This window comes from Notolepis coatsorum (genome assembly GCF_963971535.1).
Source record: "Notolepis coatsorum genome assembly, chromosome: 12".
In the NCBI taxonomy this organism is placed as follows: Eukaryota; Metazoa; Chordata; class Actinopteri; order Aulopiformes; family Paralepididae; genus Notolepis; species Notolepis coatsorum.
In genome coordinates, this window is record NC_140176.1 from 19,163,985 (window position 1) to 19,179,948 (window position 15,964).

Consider the following 15,964-nt stretch of genomic DNA (forward strand, 5'->3'; position numbering starts at 1 on the left):
GGAAAATTGGCTTCCAGCAGGAACATTTCTTAGTTGTTGCCTCTTAAAGAATGTGAAAAACATTGTCACAGATTGCCAGGCAGTGTGAAGAAGAATACCATGAAAATATCTCTTTATTACCCCTTTACCCTCTACCACAAGCCGGTATCGGTATGCACACAAAATTCATTAAAGACAGGGACAACCTCTGGTAATGGTGCATGTTGAGTTGTAAGTTAAGTTGGACCTTTATTAACCCCCTTAGGGAAATCCGTCCTCTGCATTTGACCCATACTTGTAATGCCAGTACTAGTGGTGCACGATATATCGGCCGATATGGTCCTTTTTTTACACATAGGTATCGGGCAGATATAAAAAAAAATATATACTTTTTTTAAATTATTATTATTATAATCTTTTTTTTTAACATGTTTTGGTCTTAAATTGTTTAAAAATATCAGTAATTTCTGAAAATAAATTACAAAAGTAAAAAAAAATCGTTTTGGAAAATAGCTCTTTATTTGATTATCATAAAAAAGTGTTTTCTATACAGAGATATCGACATCGGTAAATATCGGTATCGGCCAGAACAGCAATATTAATGTATCGGCCAGAACAGCAATATTAATATCGGTATCGGCCACAATTTTCACATCGGTGCATCACTAGCCAGTACCTAGAACGTGCAGACTCCAGCGGGAAGGAGGCCCCTGCGGGTCAAACCCCTTGAACCCGGGGCCCGCTGGCTGTGAACCCGGGGCCGTGGCAACAGTCAAAGCGCTGCGCTGGCGTGCCAGTGGTGCCGAGGAGATCCACTGGTGTGGTCCTTTCTAAGCAACAATCCTGCCACATAACTCTGAGGCTGCATTCCCAGTTGAGAGAGATGCTCTGCTCCTAAATAACACAGCCACCACAAGAACCGTCTGAAATAGAGCAGAAAACTACCACTGGGCTTTTGATCCCATTTATCACTGTGGTAATATTACTGCTTTGAAACGTCCCGGGGAAAATATCACTTATTCTTCTTCTTCTTCTCTTTTCTTCTCTCGCTCCCTTTAAAAAAAAATAAAAATGTCTTCTTTTCATGAGAGTCTCGCTCAATAGTCACCCGATCCGTCTGTCTCTCTGCCGCGCCGGTAGGGGAGCCCCACCACAGGCCCTGTCTGTCTGTCTGCCGCGCCGGTAGGGAGCCCACCACAGGCCCTGTCTGTCTGTCTGCCGCACCGGTAGGGGAGCCCCACCACAGGCCCTGTCTGTCTGTCTGTCTGCCGCGCCGGTAGGGGAGCCCCACCACAGGCCCTGTCTGTCTGTCTGCCGCACCGGTAGGGGAGCCCCATCACAGGCCCTGTCTGTCTGTCTGCCGCACCGGTAGGGGAGCCCCACCACAGGCCCTGTCTGTCTGTCTGCCGCACCGGTAGGGGAGCCCCACCACAGGCCCTGTCTGTCTGTCTGCCGCACCGGTAGGGGAGCCCCATCACAGGCCCCTGTCTGTCTGTCTGCCGCGCCGGTAGGGGAGCCCCACCACAGGCCTGTCTGTCTGTCCTGCCGCACCGGTAGGGGAGCCCCATCACAGGCCCTGTCTGTCTGTCTGCCCGCACCGGTAGGGGAGCCCCACCACAGGCCCTGTCTGTCTGTCTGCCGCACCGGTAGCTTGAAGCCTTTCTCAACGCGTTCGTGTTTTCCGCGTCTCTGATTGGCCAGGTCATGTGACATGTACGCCCAATCGTGGGACCGCAAGTTTCTACACTGGTTAAGCTTAGGCGCTCTTTCGAAGTTGGTTAAGGTAGAGTTTGTCTTAGAGCGTGGCGATAGAACGCCTGCCCTGATTCCAAACTCTAACCTTAACCAACTTCGAAAGAGTCGCCTAAGCTTAACCAGTGATAAACTAGGCGTTAGGTAGTTTGCAGGCTGTTCGACCCGGAAATAGGCGCAGAACTTGGGGAGAGGAGGAGGGGGAGAGAGGGGGGAGAGAGGAGGAGGGAGGAAGAGGGGGGAGAGGGGGGGAGAGGGAGGAGGAGGGAGAGAGGAGGGGAGAGAGGAGGGAGGGAGGAGGGGGAGAGAGGGGGGGTGAGGAGGGAGAGAGGAGGAGGGAGAGAGGAGGGGAGAGAGAGGGAGAGATGAGGAGGGAGAGAGGAGGGGAGAGAGGGGGGAGAGGAGGGAGGGGGTGAACGCTTTAGTGTGGATTTTGTCACGGGATGACAGAAAGCAAAGCTATTGCTGGAAAAGAGCGAGTGAGTGATGGAGAGAGAGAGAGAGTCTGAGCCCAGAGTGTGTGTGTGTGTGTGTGTGTGTGTGTGTGTGTGTGTGTGTGTGTGGTGTGTGTGTGTGTGTGTGTGTGTGTGTGTGTGTGTGTGTGTGTGTGTGTGTGTGTGTGTGTGTGTGTGTGTGTGTGTGTGTGTGTGTGTGTGTGTGTGTGTGTGTGTGTGTGTGTGTGTGTGTGTGTGTGTGTGTGTGTGGTGTGTGTGTGTGTGTGTGTGTGTGTGTGTGTGTGTGTGTGTGTGTGTGTGTGTGTGTGTGTGTGTGTGTGTGTGTGTGTGTGTGTGTGTGTGTGTGTGTGTGTGTGTGTGTGTGTACACACTCAATGTGAACCTTGAGGCAGACTGGTTTAGTGTCTGAGCAGAAGCAACAGGAAGGAGGAACTATGTCAGTAACATGACTCAGGTTCAAACTCTCTCTGTTGCTAATCCCTCTGACCACTCCCACATGTGTGTTATGTCACGTGAGGTCATCATGCAGTGTCATGGGAAGAGGTTTCTAAGCTGTTTGCTAACATGCCAGACAGGACCCCCTGATCCAATTCAGGATTAGCAAGGGTGAATGGCAGTTTGTATGTGTGTGTGTGTGTGTGTGTGTGTGACCCGATCGTGTGTGTGTGTGTGTGTGTGTGTGTGTGTGTGTGTGTGTGTGTGTGTGTGTGTGTGTGTGTGTGTGTGTGTGTGTGTGTGTGTGTGTGTGTGTGTGTGTGTGTGTGTGTGTGTGTGTGTGTGTGTGTGTGTGTGTGCATGCGTGTGTGTGTGTGTGTGTGTGTGTGAATGCGTGCATGCGTTGATACTTGTGCGGTCATGAGTGGTGACCAATTCTCTCTCACACACACACACACCACACACACACACACACACACACACACACACACACACACACACACACACACACACACACATCCTCCCCAGATATACAGATGCTTATAGAGTATACCCACATAAGCCTGATTACAAATGAGACATATAGGATAGTGTTCTACTGAAGCAGTTCAGCAGTTCACTGGGGCAGTTCAGCAGTTCACTGGGGATCTAGTGCATGGCTCAAGGACATCTCAGCAGTCATTGATAAACCATAAATGTGTGTTCACACCATGAGCAAATCAGCAAACAACCAATCATTACACTGGCATTTCTGTATATACCAGATGTAGGTGGTTTCAACTTGACAACGTAAACATTCTAAATGGACTACACTTGATTTCCTGTCAGTTGTTGATAAAACAATCGCTGCGATAGGAAACCAAGCAATTCCACTGAATAGGTCTATAGTTGCAACACCATTGATTGCTATGCCTAGAAATTGTCTTGCACAAATGGACCATGTGACAGTAGCAGGGCGATTTGGTTGCTAGTGGTCTAAACACAGTGTTGGGTTACTTTCTACCTACCCCTTAAGTTTGGGGTCCCCAAACATTTTAACATGGAGGGCCAGGGGACAAAATATGAGGGCTGTCTTAAATACTTCGAAGCTTCGTTCGATGGGCATGGGATTCGAATATGAAAATAAAATGTGATTATTAAAAATATATATATATATGAATAGTTTTATATATTTTAAATTTTTTTTGCTAAATCAACTCTGCCTCTCTTTGTTAATTACAACAAGCAATGCTGTTTGTTATTTAAGATGAGATCGGACTCGGCACTGACAGATTTGTGTTCATTGTGCTGCTTTTATAAAGCCTCAAATGACGGCTTACAATATTTCATGAAAGCAAAGTGTTTTGTTTGTCTAAGATTTAAAAAGGTTTAAACTTTACAGCACTGACAAAGTTGAACAAAGTGCTGTACAACTCCCACAACATAAAAAAAAAATAAAAAAAAAATCGAATCTCGGCCCTGAAGCTTCGAATTCCAAAAAAAAAAAAAAATCAGCCCTTAAATATCCAAATAATACAAGGATTATTATATGAGCTTATAGCATCATGGTATTTATGGTTAATAATATGCCTTGTAATGGACCAAACTGAATATTGCATCACTCTCTGATCATCATTTGGAGGGCCTAAAATAATGCTGTGGAGGACCAAATGTAGCCTGCAGGCCTTACTTTGGACACCACTCAATCCCATGCTCCTCCTGTGTGATTGTCTCTCCACAGACAGACGTCATGCACCAGAATGTGTTTGACTACATCCACGTAGACGACCGTCAGGAGTTCAGGCGCCAGCTCCACTGGGCCATGTGTCCTCCACAACACCACGGGGCGCACCAGGAACACCAGCCACCAACAGGCACTGGTAAGCAGATTAATGCATCACTTGGGGTGGAGGCTTGATGCCCTTAAAGGACCATACCAGTCGAAATTAGAGTTTTTAGCTTTATATTACCCCTGACCATTTGCCAGCGGGCAGCTAACTTTTTTGTATTTATTTTATTTTTTACTTTATTTTTAATTTTTTTTATGTTATGGTGATAAACCATATAATTATATCAGAAAAAACCTACCTGTACCAAAGAGAGTAATATACTGTATAAGAGGGATAACAGCTGTCACTGAAAACTCAATAGCAATCAACTGCTTAAATATCATGAATGTCAAATTCAATATTGTAAATAAAATGTTTATCAATTTGATGTCACAACTAGCCAGATCATTGGGCTAGCTTACCCTTGTTAGTGAATTGTCAAAAAAATTTAAACACAGTAAGTCATCGGTATGCACCCAAAATATAACAAAAATCTGTTTTAAAAAGGATCCGCTGAATGACATAAGCTATTTTACGTCTCACTCCATTAATTTCATTTGGTCTCAGGTCTGCTTATTTTCCCAGAGCCGACGGAAGTAGCCAGGGAGTTCCATGTGTTGGTTACTCAATGTGCACATTGATTTCTTTGACAAGAGGCTACCAATTTGTTAGCGCAACCAGGAGATACACTTATTTGCCATCTTCCCCAGAATCAGATAAGAAGATAGATATAAATGTAATCTCTTTGTGTCAGTTAATTTTTTAGTTATTGGAAGTTGTATTTCTTCAATTTCGACAGAGCTATGCTAGCTGCTCCCTACTGCTCCCAGTCCTTGTGCTAAATCTCTCTCTCTCTCTCTCTCTCTCTCTCTCTCTCTCTCTCTCTCTCTCTCTCTCTCTCTCTCTCTCTCTCTCTCTCTCTCTCTCTCTATTTCTCTCTCTCTCTCTCTCCTCTCTATTTCTATTTCTCTCTCTCTCCTCTCTATTTCTATTTCTCTCTCTCTCCTCTCTATTTCTATTTCCCTCTCTCTCTCTCTCCTCTCTCTCTCTCTCTCTCTCTCCTCTCTCTCTCTCTAACCCAGGTGAGGAGTTTACAGTGAGCAGTCTGTTCCATTCGCCCGAGGGAGGAGGAGTCCCCGCGGAGTTGTCCGCTTTCCTCAACCGATGCTTCGTCTCCAGGGTGCGCTGCCTCTTGGACAGCACCTCTGGCTTCTTGGTGAGTTGTGCTGTGAGCCCAAACACACCCAGCAGAACCCTCGGAACCCTCGGATCGCAAGTATCAGGGTTTTAAAGTATCTCGTGAAAATAATATCATATATCACATGTCCTCAAGAAAACAGAAGTTGGAATTAGAGCTGTCAAGTCAGTGAGAAAATTGAGGCCCTTAAAATAGCGAAATCTCTCATTTTGGTGCTCGGACTGGATAGCGGTCTAGCGGCCCGGTCCACTTGGTGTGTTTTTAATTGCGGTGGTCTGAGCTGCAGTATTTATAGAGTGTCCCCAGTGTGAGGCCTTATCAGGGAACTTGCTTAGGCAGTAGTGCTTTAGAGGCCTGTTAGTCCACCTCCCATGGCTGTGACCATGGTGGTTTGGAGAGCACAAATGGAAAAGCATGAGGTCTGATGTTAGGGGACCAAGAGCTGGGTTTTTGACCAATATGATACGGTCCATACAGTCCACTTTGTTACAATTGAAGTGGACAACCCACATACATGTGTTGGAGACATGCGTGCATGCATGTTATCATGCACAACTGCATGTGTCTGGGGCGCTTTCTCTCACATGCAATATGGAGAAGGGTGGCATCCCGATAGAGGATGCAGCACATACCTGCTCGAAGGTAGTTCGGTCTACATGCAAAGTATATATATCAGGGATGTATACGCATAATGTATAGTATAGTATGTTTCTTTTTTCGTAAGTCTTTTTTTATTTTCCATGTCAGTTGTTAATGTATTTGTATGAGTCCTTTACATGTTTTGTATGTTCTTACAAAAAAGAAAAAGGCAAATCCTGGAAATTGCATATGATGATGTGGAAGGAGATGTTTTGAATATTGGAGAGATTTGTGCAAAAAATATAAAAAAAAAAAAAGAAAAAATTGAAGTGGACAGATACAAACATTCCAAATAGCATTTTTATTACTTGGTTTATTAAACATATTGGAAGCACTTCTGGCTATGTGGTCAGCGAGTTTACCTCGTAAAATGAGATGCTTTCCCCAGTTAAAGTTTCCAGTCCGATGAGGCTGATGCAGATTGTAGTCCAAAAATCTGCCCCGTTTTCTTTTGCGAGACCCTGAAAAGAATCTCTCTTTGCTATTATCGAACCACAAAGAACTTGACTTTTAGTACATTTTTCTTCACCATGCACAAAGACCCTTCAGTTAACCAAATCATTAGCATTCCTCATTGAAACCAATGCGGGCTAGCTTGTTATTGTACATTGTAGCTAATGGAGCCCATTTGTTTCACTTAGGACTGCTAACAGCGCTAACCAGCCATTCCTCACATATTAAATGACTACTGCTGAAACCTTCTTAATGTGCCTGTAGAAGAACAATGACAAACTGAGATTCCAGTATGTCAAGATACCCCATTAATTAATTTATTAATTTATTAGAGCTAGTCACTCTGCCCCCTAGTGGTGGCTCACAGACGTGGCACTTTGACTCACGTTCAGAACATCTGCCTCACGCTTCACATCCATGACGCTCTCTGTGTCCTTGTTTCTCCTTACCTGCTCTGCCGATACAGACCATGCAGTTCCAGGGCCGGCTGAAGTTCCTCAACGGCCAAAAGAAGAAGTCTGCGACGGGGGCTCTCCTGCCTCCTCAGCTGGCTCTGTTCTGCGTGGCCGTGCCCCTCCTGCTCCCCTCCATCACAGAGATGAAGATGAAGACCATGCTCATGAGAGGAAAGAGCAAGGGGAGCCCAGGAGGAAACATGCCAATGGAGCAAAGGTATGGATGAAAAAGACCCCCACACGCACAATAAGCTATCTTTTAGAAAATCCTAGGCTAACGCCACAAACGTTCTCGATACCGTTCCCTGCAACAACTGTCCCGCACCTGGCAAGATGACAGAGAGAGACTTGGTTGGAGTAGCCTCCTACATCATGGTGATGTCAGCTGCTAGCTCACCGGAAAAGGGGTTAAACTTAAGCTACAATTTGACAGGAAAAAAATTTGCATTAGCATTTTCAAAGGTGTCTCTTGACTTCTGACCTCAAGATATCTGACAAGGGGGTTCAATGGAACCATAGGAGTCTCCTCTTTACGGTCAATGTATGCTAGTCCCATGTGGTTTTGCACCAAAACCATGCAGTCGTTAGGCACTAACAAATTGGATGTTCTTTTTGGAATTTCTGTGTTTTAATTTGAATAAACTTGTAATATAAATATAGTATTATAGTATCGTGTAGATTGATGGTAAAAAAGAAATACATTTTTAAATTAACAACAACAACACAAAATGTGAAGGGGGCTGAATACCGTCTGAAGGCACTGAACTGTACGTTTGTCCTCAGTCAGCCGCAGACACGTGGTCTTTGCTCACCCCAGAAAAACCCTCCCAGACTTCTATCACAACGTGGAATGAGCCTTGGACAGGAGCCCTGTGGCCAATTAGGGGCAGATAGACATCTCTCTTTGAATAAGGCGCTCCCTGTTGCATGCATCACTACTGGCTTTGGGGAGCATCGAAAGGGCAAGAGTTGACTCGTAGGGCAGCTAGTCAGTCACCACCAAGAAGAACCCTCATCAACCCTGTCACCCCCATCACTGCCATCACCCCTGTCACCCCCGTCATGAATTCACTTTATGTGCTTCACACATACTTATCTGGTTGACACGTTGTGGCTGTCGGCTAACGTTTTATTTGTTTTTTTTGTTGTTGTTTTTTTCCGCCTTGAAATTGAACGTTTATGTGCTCTTTTTAATGTGCAAGTAAGTACAGACCAGAGGAAAGCAACTGGCTGGGCATTTAGTTTTTATGGGCGGGCCCTGACAATCAAAGTGCAACAACGGATTCATGTTGAATAGTTAGATATTATGTACTAGGTTTACATGTTAAAGACTACAATGTCATGATAGTCTGGAGAGTTTGACGTCACTCATGTTGTTACAACTCAAAGTCTAGCGGAATACCAGCAGAGCACTTAGACAATATGATCAGAAATGGAGCCAATTCTTTCAGAATTTCATCCCACAATAAAAACACAATATTCCATATTTCTCCTGGGAGGGCCAAATTCCTGGATAATGTGAGGTCTGAGTAAGTTACATGATCTTAAAGGAACACTCCAACATTTTGGGAAATACACTTATTTGGTTATCCATATCTGATTGATATCATTTTAATCTCAGTTTTGGAGTGGTTGGAAGTTGTATTTCTTCACTTTTGATGCTCCCTACTGCTTCCAGTCCTTGTGCTAAACTAGTCTACCTGCTCCCTACTGCTTCCAGTCCCTGCGCTAAGCTAGGCTAGCATTGCACATGGACCTCTCTCTGGGGCTACTGGACTCACAGAGATGAAACTGATATCAATATTCTTGTCTGACTCTGGGGGAGATGGCAAATAAGTGTATTTCCCAAAATGTTGGGAGTGTTCTTTCAAGGGCATAATGAAACCCATTAAAAAGCCATTGCAGACATTAACTAGAAAGGTGCACTCAGTATAGCATATGGCAGCATGGACCAATGAAAGTGAATCAGGGAATGGAGTAAACAGTAAGTGAAAGACGTTATTAAAAGCCCGACCAGAAGTGTTAGCCACTAGGTGGCAGTCAAGTTTCAAGCATGAAACGGAGCCGGGGTAAACAGGAAACAGGCAGAATTGTTCTTACTGTCTTGCGTTAGCATGCTAATGTGTCGCATCGCCCTCTTACATTCAAAAGGTGTTCATATGTATTTCAATAGACAATGATGTAAATTAATTCAAATAAAATACTTGTCATTGACCGATCTGAAAAATATTCCCAATTCCCTGGTCTGCTGTCAGCTTGTGTGCGATGGTTCATCCGAATCACAATAGTTTGCAACATTAGCTATGGACAGAGAACACACAACACCATTTCTCCCCAGGTCTCTATCTGATGGAGGTCAAAACCTCAGTCCTCAGGGATGATTCTTTGGAGTTTATTCATCCAGCAGCAGGGACATGCTGTGAGCATGTACAGCTATGGTCCGAAAACCCTGAGTTATTATTGTCAAACACCTTATTCCACCTGTTTTCACTGTTTTGCGTTTTTTATTTCCAGTTGATTCGTCAGCTTTGTGGCAAAGGTGTTTAGAGAGACTTTAGAGGCCCAAACTGAATAAATAATTCAGCTATATATACGCATAACTGCTTTATCAGCTCATTCATCTTGTAGTAATTATATTTGTAGGGTCAAATGAGCAAGAGGCCTCCTGTTTTCCGGTTCAAATGGTACTGACCTCGAAGGCCAACACGTTGCATTCTAGATAACGCGTCGCTCGCTCGTTGGACATGGAAAGCGTACCTTTTAGCCTGAAAACGTCACGTGAATGCTGCGTCTCTGCACCTGTGTGCAGCATGTGAATCTCACGTCGAGCGCAGAGGCCAGTGATGTGAAGTTAACGCAACGAGATGGGCTTACTGAGTTCTCTGAGCGCAGGCAGAAAATCGTTTTCCCATTGAAAATATTGTCTTTCCTCTCAGAACTTTGATACAGCTCCAACCCCCGTATCTGCTCTCTGTTACCTTCTCCCTCCTTATCGTCGCATTGTAATGATCCGCTCGGGAGACGAGCTGGAGTCATCTTAAGTCAAGTCAACACGTTGAGTAAATAGTTTTGAGATTACTGTCGGTTTCCGTTATTGGCGTTTCACCTTCTGGGCAGCGTTTTAGAAAGCCTTTAGGAAGCCACAGGCCTGGACGCAAAACACCGGGTGCTGACAACGGGGCGGGCCTTGACTCGCGTGTCTCCGTTTCACAAGTAGGAAAAACATCCCGGTCGTCGGTAAACATCCTCTTCTTTCACCCAAAACAGTCCACTACAGTCTGTTTCTGAAAACACTCAACACCAGAAATAGGCTACACCACACCACGGTTGCTGAATCTGCCACCTTCGATCAGAGCCCGGCTTCACAGAGTTTGATCTGAGTTTTGCGAGCCGGGCGCACGGGGGGGGGGGGGGGGGGGCGAGGCACGTTACGGTAGTAGTAGTACACCACAAACTGCAGCCTCGAAGGCCCCGCGTCACTTCGCATCTGTGCCACTTAGTCCTTATTTTCCATCTACGAGTCAAACAAAAAAAATATATATTACGTGTACTGTATATCCCCCCAGGGTTCAATAAATCCCGGATTGTAGCTTTAAGCCCTCTTTGGCCCGACGTGCTGTGTGTGTCTTGAGTCATAACTCAACAGAGCGGTGCGATGAGCGGAGAAGAAGCACTATGAGGCAGAGGCAGAGGGGGACGACAAGATCTATGACTAGAGCTGCCTCTCATCCTCTCATCCTCTCCTGAGACCTCTCTCTGAAGAAAGAGAGAGAAAGAGAGAGAGAGAGAGAGAGAGAGAGAGAGAGAGAGAGAGAGAGAGATAAAGAGAGAGAGAGATAAACAGGAAGGGTGAGGGAGTGTTAGAGGAGAGCGATAAAGAGAAAGAGATGAGGTGATAGAGGAGAGAGACGGGAGGGAAGAGAGCGGGAGGGAGGGAGGGAGGGAGGGAGGGAGGGAGGGAGGAACGGGAGAAAAACCACTGAATGGTCTCTTGTAATCTTGACTTGAAAGATACCGTCAAAGAGGATTATTTATGTACCACGAGAGAATTTAACAGGAAACACGAGGAATGTTTGTCGTTTTGCGTGTAGTTCACGCTGTAAATTCACATTCCATTACATCCCTGTTGTCGGGATGAAAACCATGTATCTCCAAGAGGGTCAACTTTTCAGGTTTGAAGAAAAACAAACACATTTTTTACATTTTACAAAAAAAAATTAAGTTAGGCTATATATTTGGATTCAAAGGGATTTCACACAGTTCTTAGGGTGGTGAAACATCATAACTTCATCGAGAGGTCTTTGCCCGACAGCAGCAATATATACGTAAATTCATCTGTGAATACTTGTTCCCCGTCCTCATGATACATACTTATGACATGATGGTACTTATGACATCATGTTTCAGTCTGATGACCTGGCCTGTGAGGCCACACCCCCCCAGAATATGCATGAGAATAGCCATAGACTGAGGACAGGCATCATAATATAGACTGAGTCGAACCCGCCTGCTTGCCCTCCTATAGTGTCTTCACATTGGAGATCTTACCCATCGGCATTTATGACTCAGCGGGAAACAAGAGAGCATGACTCAGCAGAGCGTTCCCTCCATTTGCAGAGTTAGTTCTCTTAGCTAGGCCTGTTCATAAGCATCTTGGTCACAAACAATGGTCGATTGTAATCACCTAGCAGGTGATAATCGTTAAGTGGCAATCGTAGCCAATGAGCTGAAGGCTGATGTATGGTTTTGGCTCCATACTTTCATTCTTTTTTGGGGGGGGGGGGGGACAGATGCTGGGAGAAATTAGTCACCTTCTTCTGGTAAGATAAACCAGTGGACTGAACCCAGATTGTTGCATTTACAGTGACTCATCCATGGATGAAGCGGGCCAGCGAGTTGTTGACTTTTGATCTGACGACACAGAAAGGACCCGGGATATTTGACGGCCTATTTATTTTAATTATGCTGACAGTCTGAACTCTAACGATGACTTCTACGGACATTGTTTTGTTTATAGCACTTTGTGTCGTGTGACTGATGTGACCAGATGTGACTAAACCTCTCCTCTGACCTTTTCCTCCTCTCTGTTTACAGCGAGCGAGACGAGCACTTCAGGAGGCACTCTATGAACGGGGACATGGGCGACACCGGGGACCCTCTCCTCCTCCCCTGCCCCACCCCGGGAGGCGGCCCGCGGGGACAACACACCCCCTGGACCCCCCTCTCCAAAGACAACCTCAAGTACCGCCCTGACGGCTACTACGGCCAGGAGGAGCCGCTGAACTACTGCAAGACCTCCGTGGCTCCCCACAACAACAAAGGCCTCAGCCAGGGCCTGGGCGGCGGGTGGCCTATGAGGCCGGGCTCGGGCCCCCTCAGGGCGGGTCAAGGCGGCGTGGGCTACATCCCCTCCAACCGGCTGAACAAGGCAGGGCAATACGGGAGGCCGTACCGTCTGTCTCCCGGGTGCCACGGCGGGGGGCGGGGGGGCGAGGTGTTTGTCCCCAAGCTCTACGGAAGCCTGCAGAGTCCGACGGACCCAGACGCCTACTGCGTGGAGCCCGTGAAGAGCGAGAGCTACGGCGAGTGCTACGACGGCCGCCTGATGTCACAGATGACGCCCATCAAGGTGGAGCAGGACTCGGACTCGGAGAACGGCTGCGACGCGTACGGGCGACCCTGGACCTGTCGCGACCCGGAGGCCATGGACCGTCGCTACGGCAACAGCGGCGTGTACGACCCGAGCGGAGGCGTCCAGCCCAAAGCGGAGGCGGATTACTACGACCATCAGTTTACGCCGTGCCAGCGAGGGAAAGCGGGCATCAGCCCGCCGTACAACAACGGCCACTATCAAAACTATGCCGTCAGCAATGGCGGAGGCGGCGCTCCCGGACGTATGTTGAAATGCGACAAAGACCCGGGTAGCAGCAACAACAACAACAACAACAACAACAGCAACAACAACAACAACAACAGCCAGTTTAGTCCTCAAAGACTCTCTCATTCTGACCCGCTGTGCAGCAGCCAATCGGTGAACCTCATGGACACACACATCTACCCCAACGCTCCTCTGGACCCCCACAAGACCTACATGCACCAGGACTACAATAAACATGGCGGCTATGAGTTCAAAGGTCACGGAATCATCCATTCGATCAAGCGGGAGCCCATGGATTCCCCCCCGTGGTCAGAAGGTCACGATATGGCCCAGTCCATGGTGGTCGGTGCGAGGAACATTATGCCCTGCGCGATGAACACGGGGCACCACAAAGCCAACCCCTACGTATACATGCAATAACAGAGCAGCGTGTGCTTCACAGCAACACTTGTGCAACAGATATTACCTTTTCGTATTGTGTACATTATAGTACATGATGTCGTTGTTATTATTATACGCGTACACCAGCATTAGAGAGCAAGGACCATCTTCGATTATGAGGAACCCCGGGATATCGGCATTTTATTTAACGTCTTCAATTTGACGAAGAGGTCGACAGACGATGCTCGAGTTCGAAAGACACAGCGTTGTGACAATCCCCCCCCCCCCCCCCCCCCCCCCCCCAAACATTTTAATGTTTTGGATATTTTGATTTAGTATTTTATGGAATACAGGTTGTAGTTATTATCATCCCCAAGCACTTTTGGATATAGTGGAAGAAAAAGACATGAGGCTTTTCTAGATGCACAGTTTAGTTTTTTTTGTGTCGTGTAGCCGTGGCTTTCATGGGAGGTTTTGACAAAGCTTTTACTGTAAAAAAGAAAGAAAGAAAAACTGTTTCGTTTTTAACTTACTTCAGTCACAGGCGACTAAATCAACATATTGGACCTGAGGGCAAGTTTGTGAGCATGTGAGTAAAGGGTAACAGCTTAAGGATTGAGCATATTTGAAGGCGTCCCGAAATTATATGTGCAAAACAAAGATATTCTACATGGTTATCTCAATCAGGTAAAATGACTAATTCTCAATTGAAGGACAGTTCACACAAAAATATATTAAAAAAAGATGCACAAAGAATTTGTGTGTGTGTGCGTGCGTGTGCGTGTGCGTGTGCGTGTGCGTGTGTGTGTGTGTGTGTGTGTGTGTGTGTGTGTGTGTGTGTGTGTGTGTGTGTGTGTGTGTGTGTACATGCAGGGAGAGAGAGAGAGAACATGTGACTCAGCTCGTATGGAAGGTAAAGAAGGAAGACCATTGTTATTGAGATTGTCATCTTTTCTTTACGTGAACAGTTTCATGGTTAGAAGTCGCCACCATGAACATCGAATCCATATCTTTTCATGTCAATAAAAAAAAAACATTGTACATATTTTGATGATAATATTTCCAGCAACATCTACATTTCAACATGGTGTAGCTTATCTTACTGCAAAAAAAAGATTCTATTGAGATGAACAAAAAACATGCATTTTTCAGTTTTCTCTTTTCAGTCCAAAATAATAAAGAATCCAGGTCAGTTTGCATACCGTCTTAAACCTTCACGATCAATATTAGTTCAATGAATTGTAAAAACACCAAAATGATGAGTCGGTATGACATTCTCAGTTTCTGTGAAGCTACTGTGGTGGCTTCCTAGTTGCACTCCTGGGAATATGGATCAGCGTCCCTCTCAGCCCAAACCCAGACTGACTGACTATCAGTTTGATGCACAATATTGTAAATGCTTTCACCTTTTTTTGTATGATTACCTTTCTCTTTTTGTGTGTGTGTGTTCATTTCAATGAATGTCCGATGATTCATATTTATTGTAATAGGCAGAAGTGTATATTTAAAAGAGCTAACCTTTTGAGGGCTTTGCTGTCTTAACGAAGGACAATTTAGAAAAAGGCTTTTCTCTCTCTCCCTCTCCCTCTCTCTCTCTCTATCTCTCTCTCGCTACCTTTTTGATAAGTGATGATGATGAGGTGGTAGCTGCATAGTGAATACAGACAGTGTACAATGCTGCAGCGTTTTCCAATGTCTTTTTTTGTGTGTGTTTTTGAAAACAAATCTCATCTATTAAAAGACTTGTTTCTTGATAAGGAAAACTTGGATCTCTTGTTTTTTGTTCTCTGTCTCTCTCTCTCTCTCTCTCTCTCTCTCTCTCTCTCTCTCTCTCTCTCTCTCTCTCTCTCTCTCTCTCTTGGGGTGGAAGCAGTAACTGTAGTCATTGTTAAAGGCCCAATCAGTGATCCAAACGTAACAGGTAACAACAATACCACTAAAACACTTCTTGTATTATTTTGGTATTTTGGCATTCTGTCTCAGTTCTTGATACAAGGACTAACACTAGACAGGTAAATATTCATTTTTTTTATTGTATTGTCTATTTATGGCTGTAAAAAGTTAGTTTACATTCTTTTTTCCATTTAATTTCAAACCTTTATTTAAACTCGAAAGGCAGCTGAGGTTTCCCTCATCTACAGTCACGTCGAGGGAACATTCTGAACATTGGAGTAAAATAGACCCATATCCTGCTTCATGGTGGGTAAAAAAAATAAACACATTCCACAAAAACACATTTATGCTTAGAGGCGGGAATACTCAAAATACCTACAAAAGGAGGTTGATATACTGTGGCCTACTTACATCCACATTATACCTACAAAAAGAGGTTGGTATACTGTAGCCTACGTATATCCACATATACCTATAAAAACACATGTTCATCAAAATTGTATTTATTTCCATCAATCTACCTCAATTTACTGTACATGTCAATCTAGGTTGGATAATAACAACCGTTTGGTGTCAGAATTCACTGAATTGAAAGTGGAAGAAGGCGTTTATCATCAGCACTCCACAAACCTCCACTG

General features: G+C 45.3%; 1 protein-coding gene across 1 annotated transcript in view; it reads left to right on the forward strand.

Annotated features, from left to right (window-relative positions):
* LOC311237790 (uncharacterized protein) overlaps positions 1 to 15,128 on the forward strand; it is a 68,426-nt gene extending 53,298 nt beyond the window's left edge. The window contains exons 5-8 of the mRNA XM_084325768.1: positions 4,342 to 4,480; positions 5,512 to 5,645; positions 7,186 to 7,391; positions 12,269 to 15,128. Coding sequence (XP_084181894.1) covers positions 4,342 to 4,480; positions 5,512 to 5,645; positions 7,186 to 7,391; positions 12,269 to 13,472 — 1,683 coding nt within the window. The 3' untranslated portion in view covers positions 13,473 to 15,128. The remainder of the gene's footprint in view (positions 1 to 4,341; positions 4,481 to 5,511; positions 5,646 to 7,185; positions 7,392 to 12,268) is intronic.
* Positions 15,129 to 15,964: the final 836 nt, after the last annotated feature.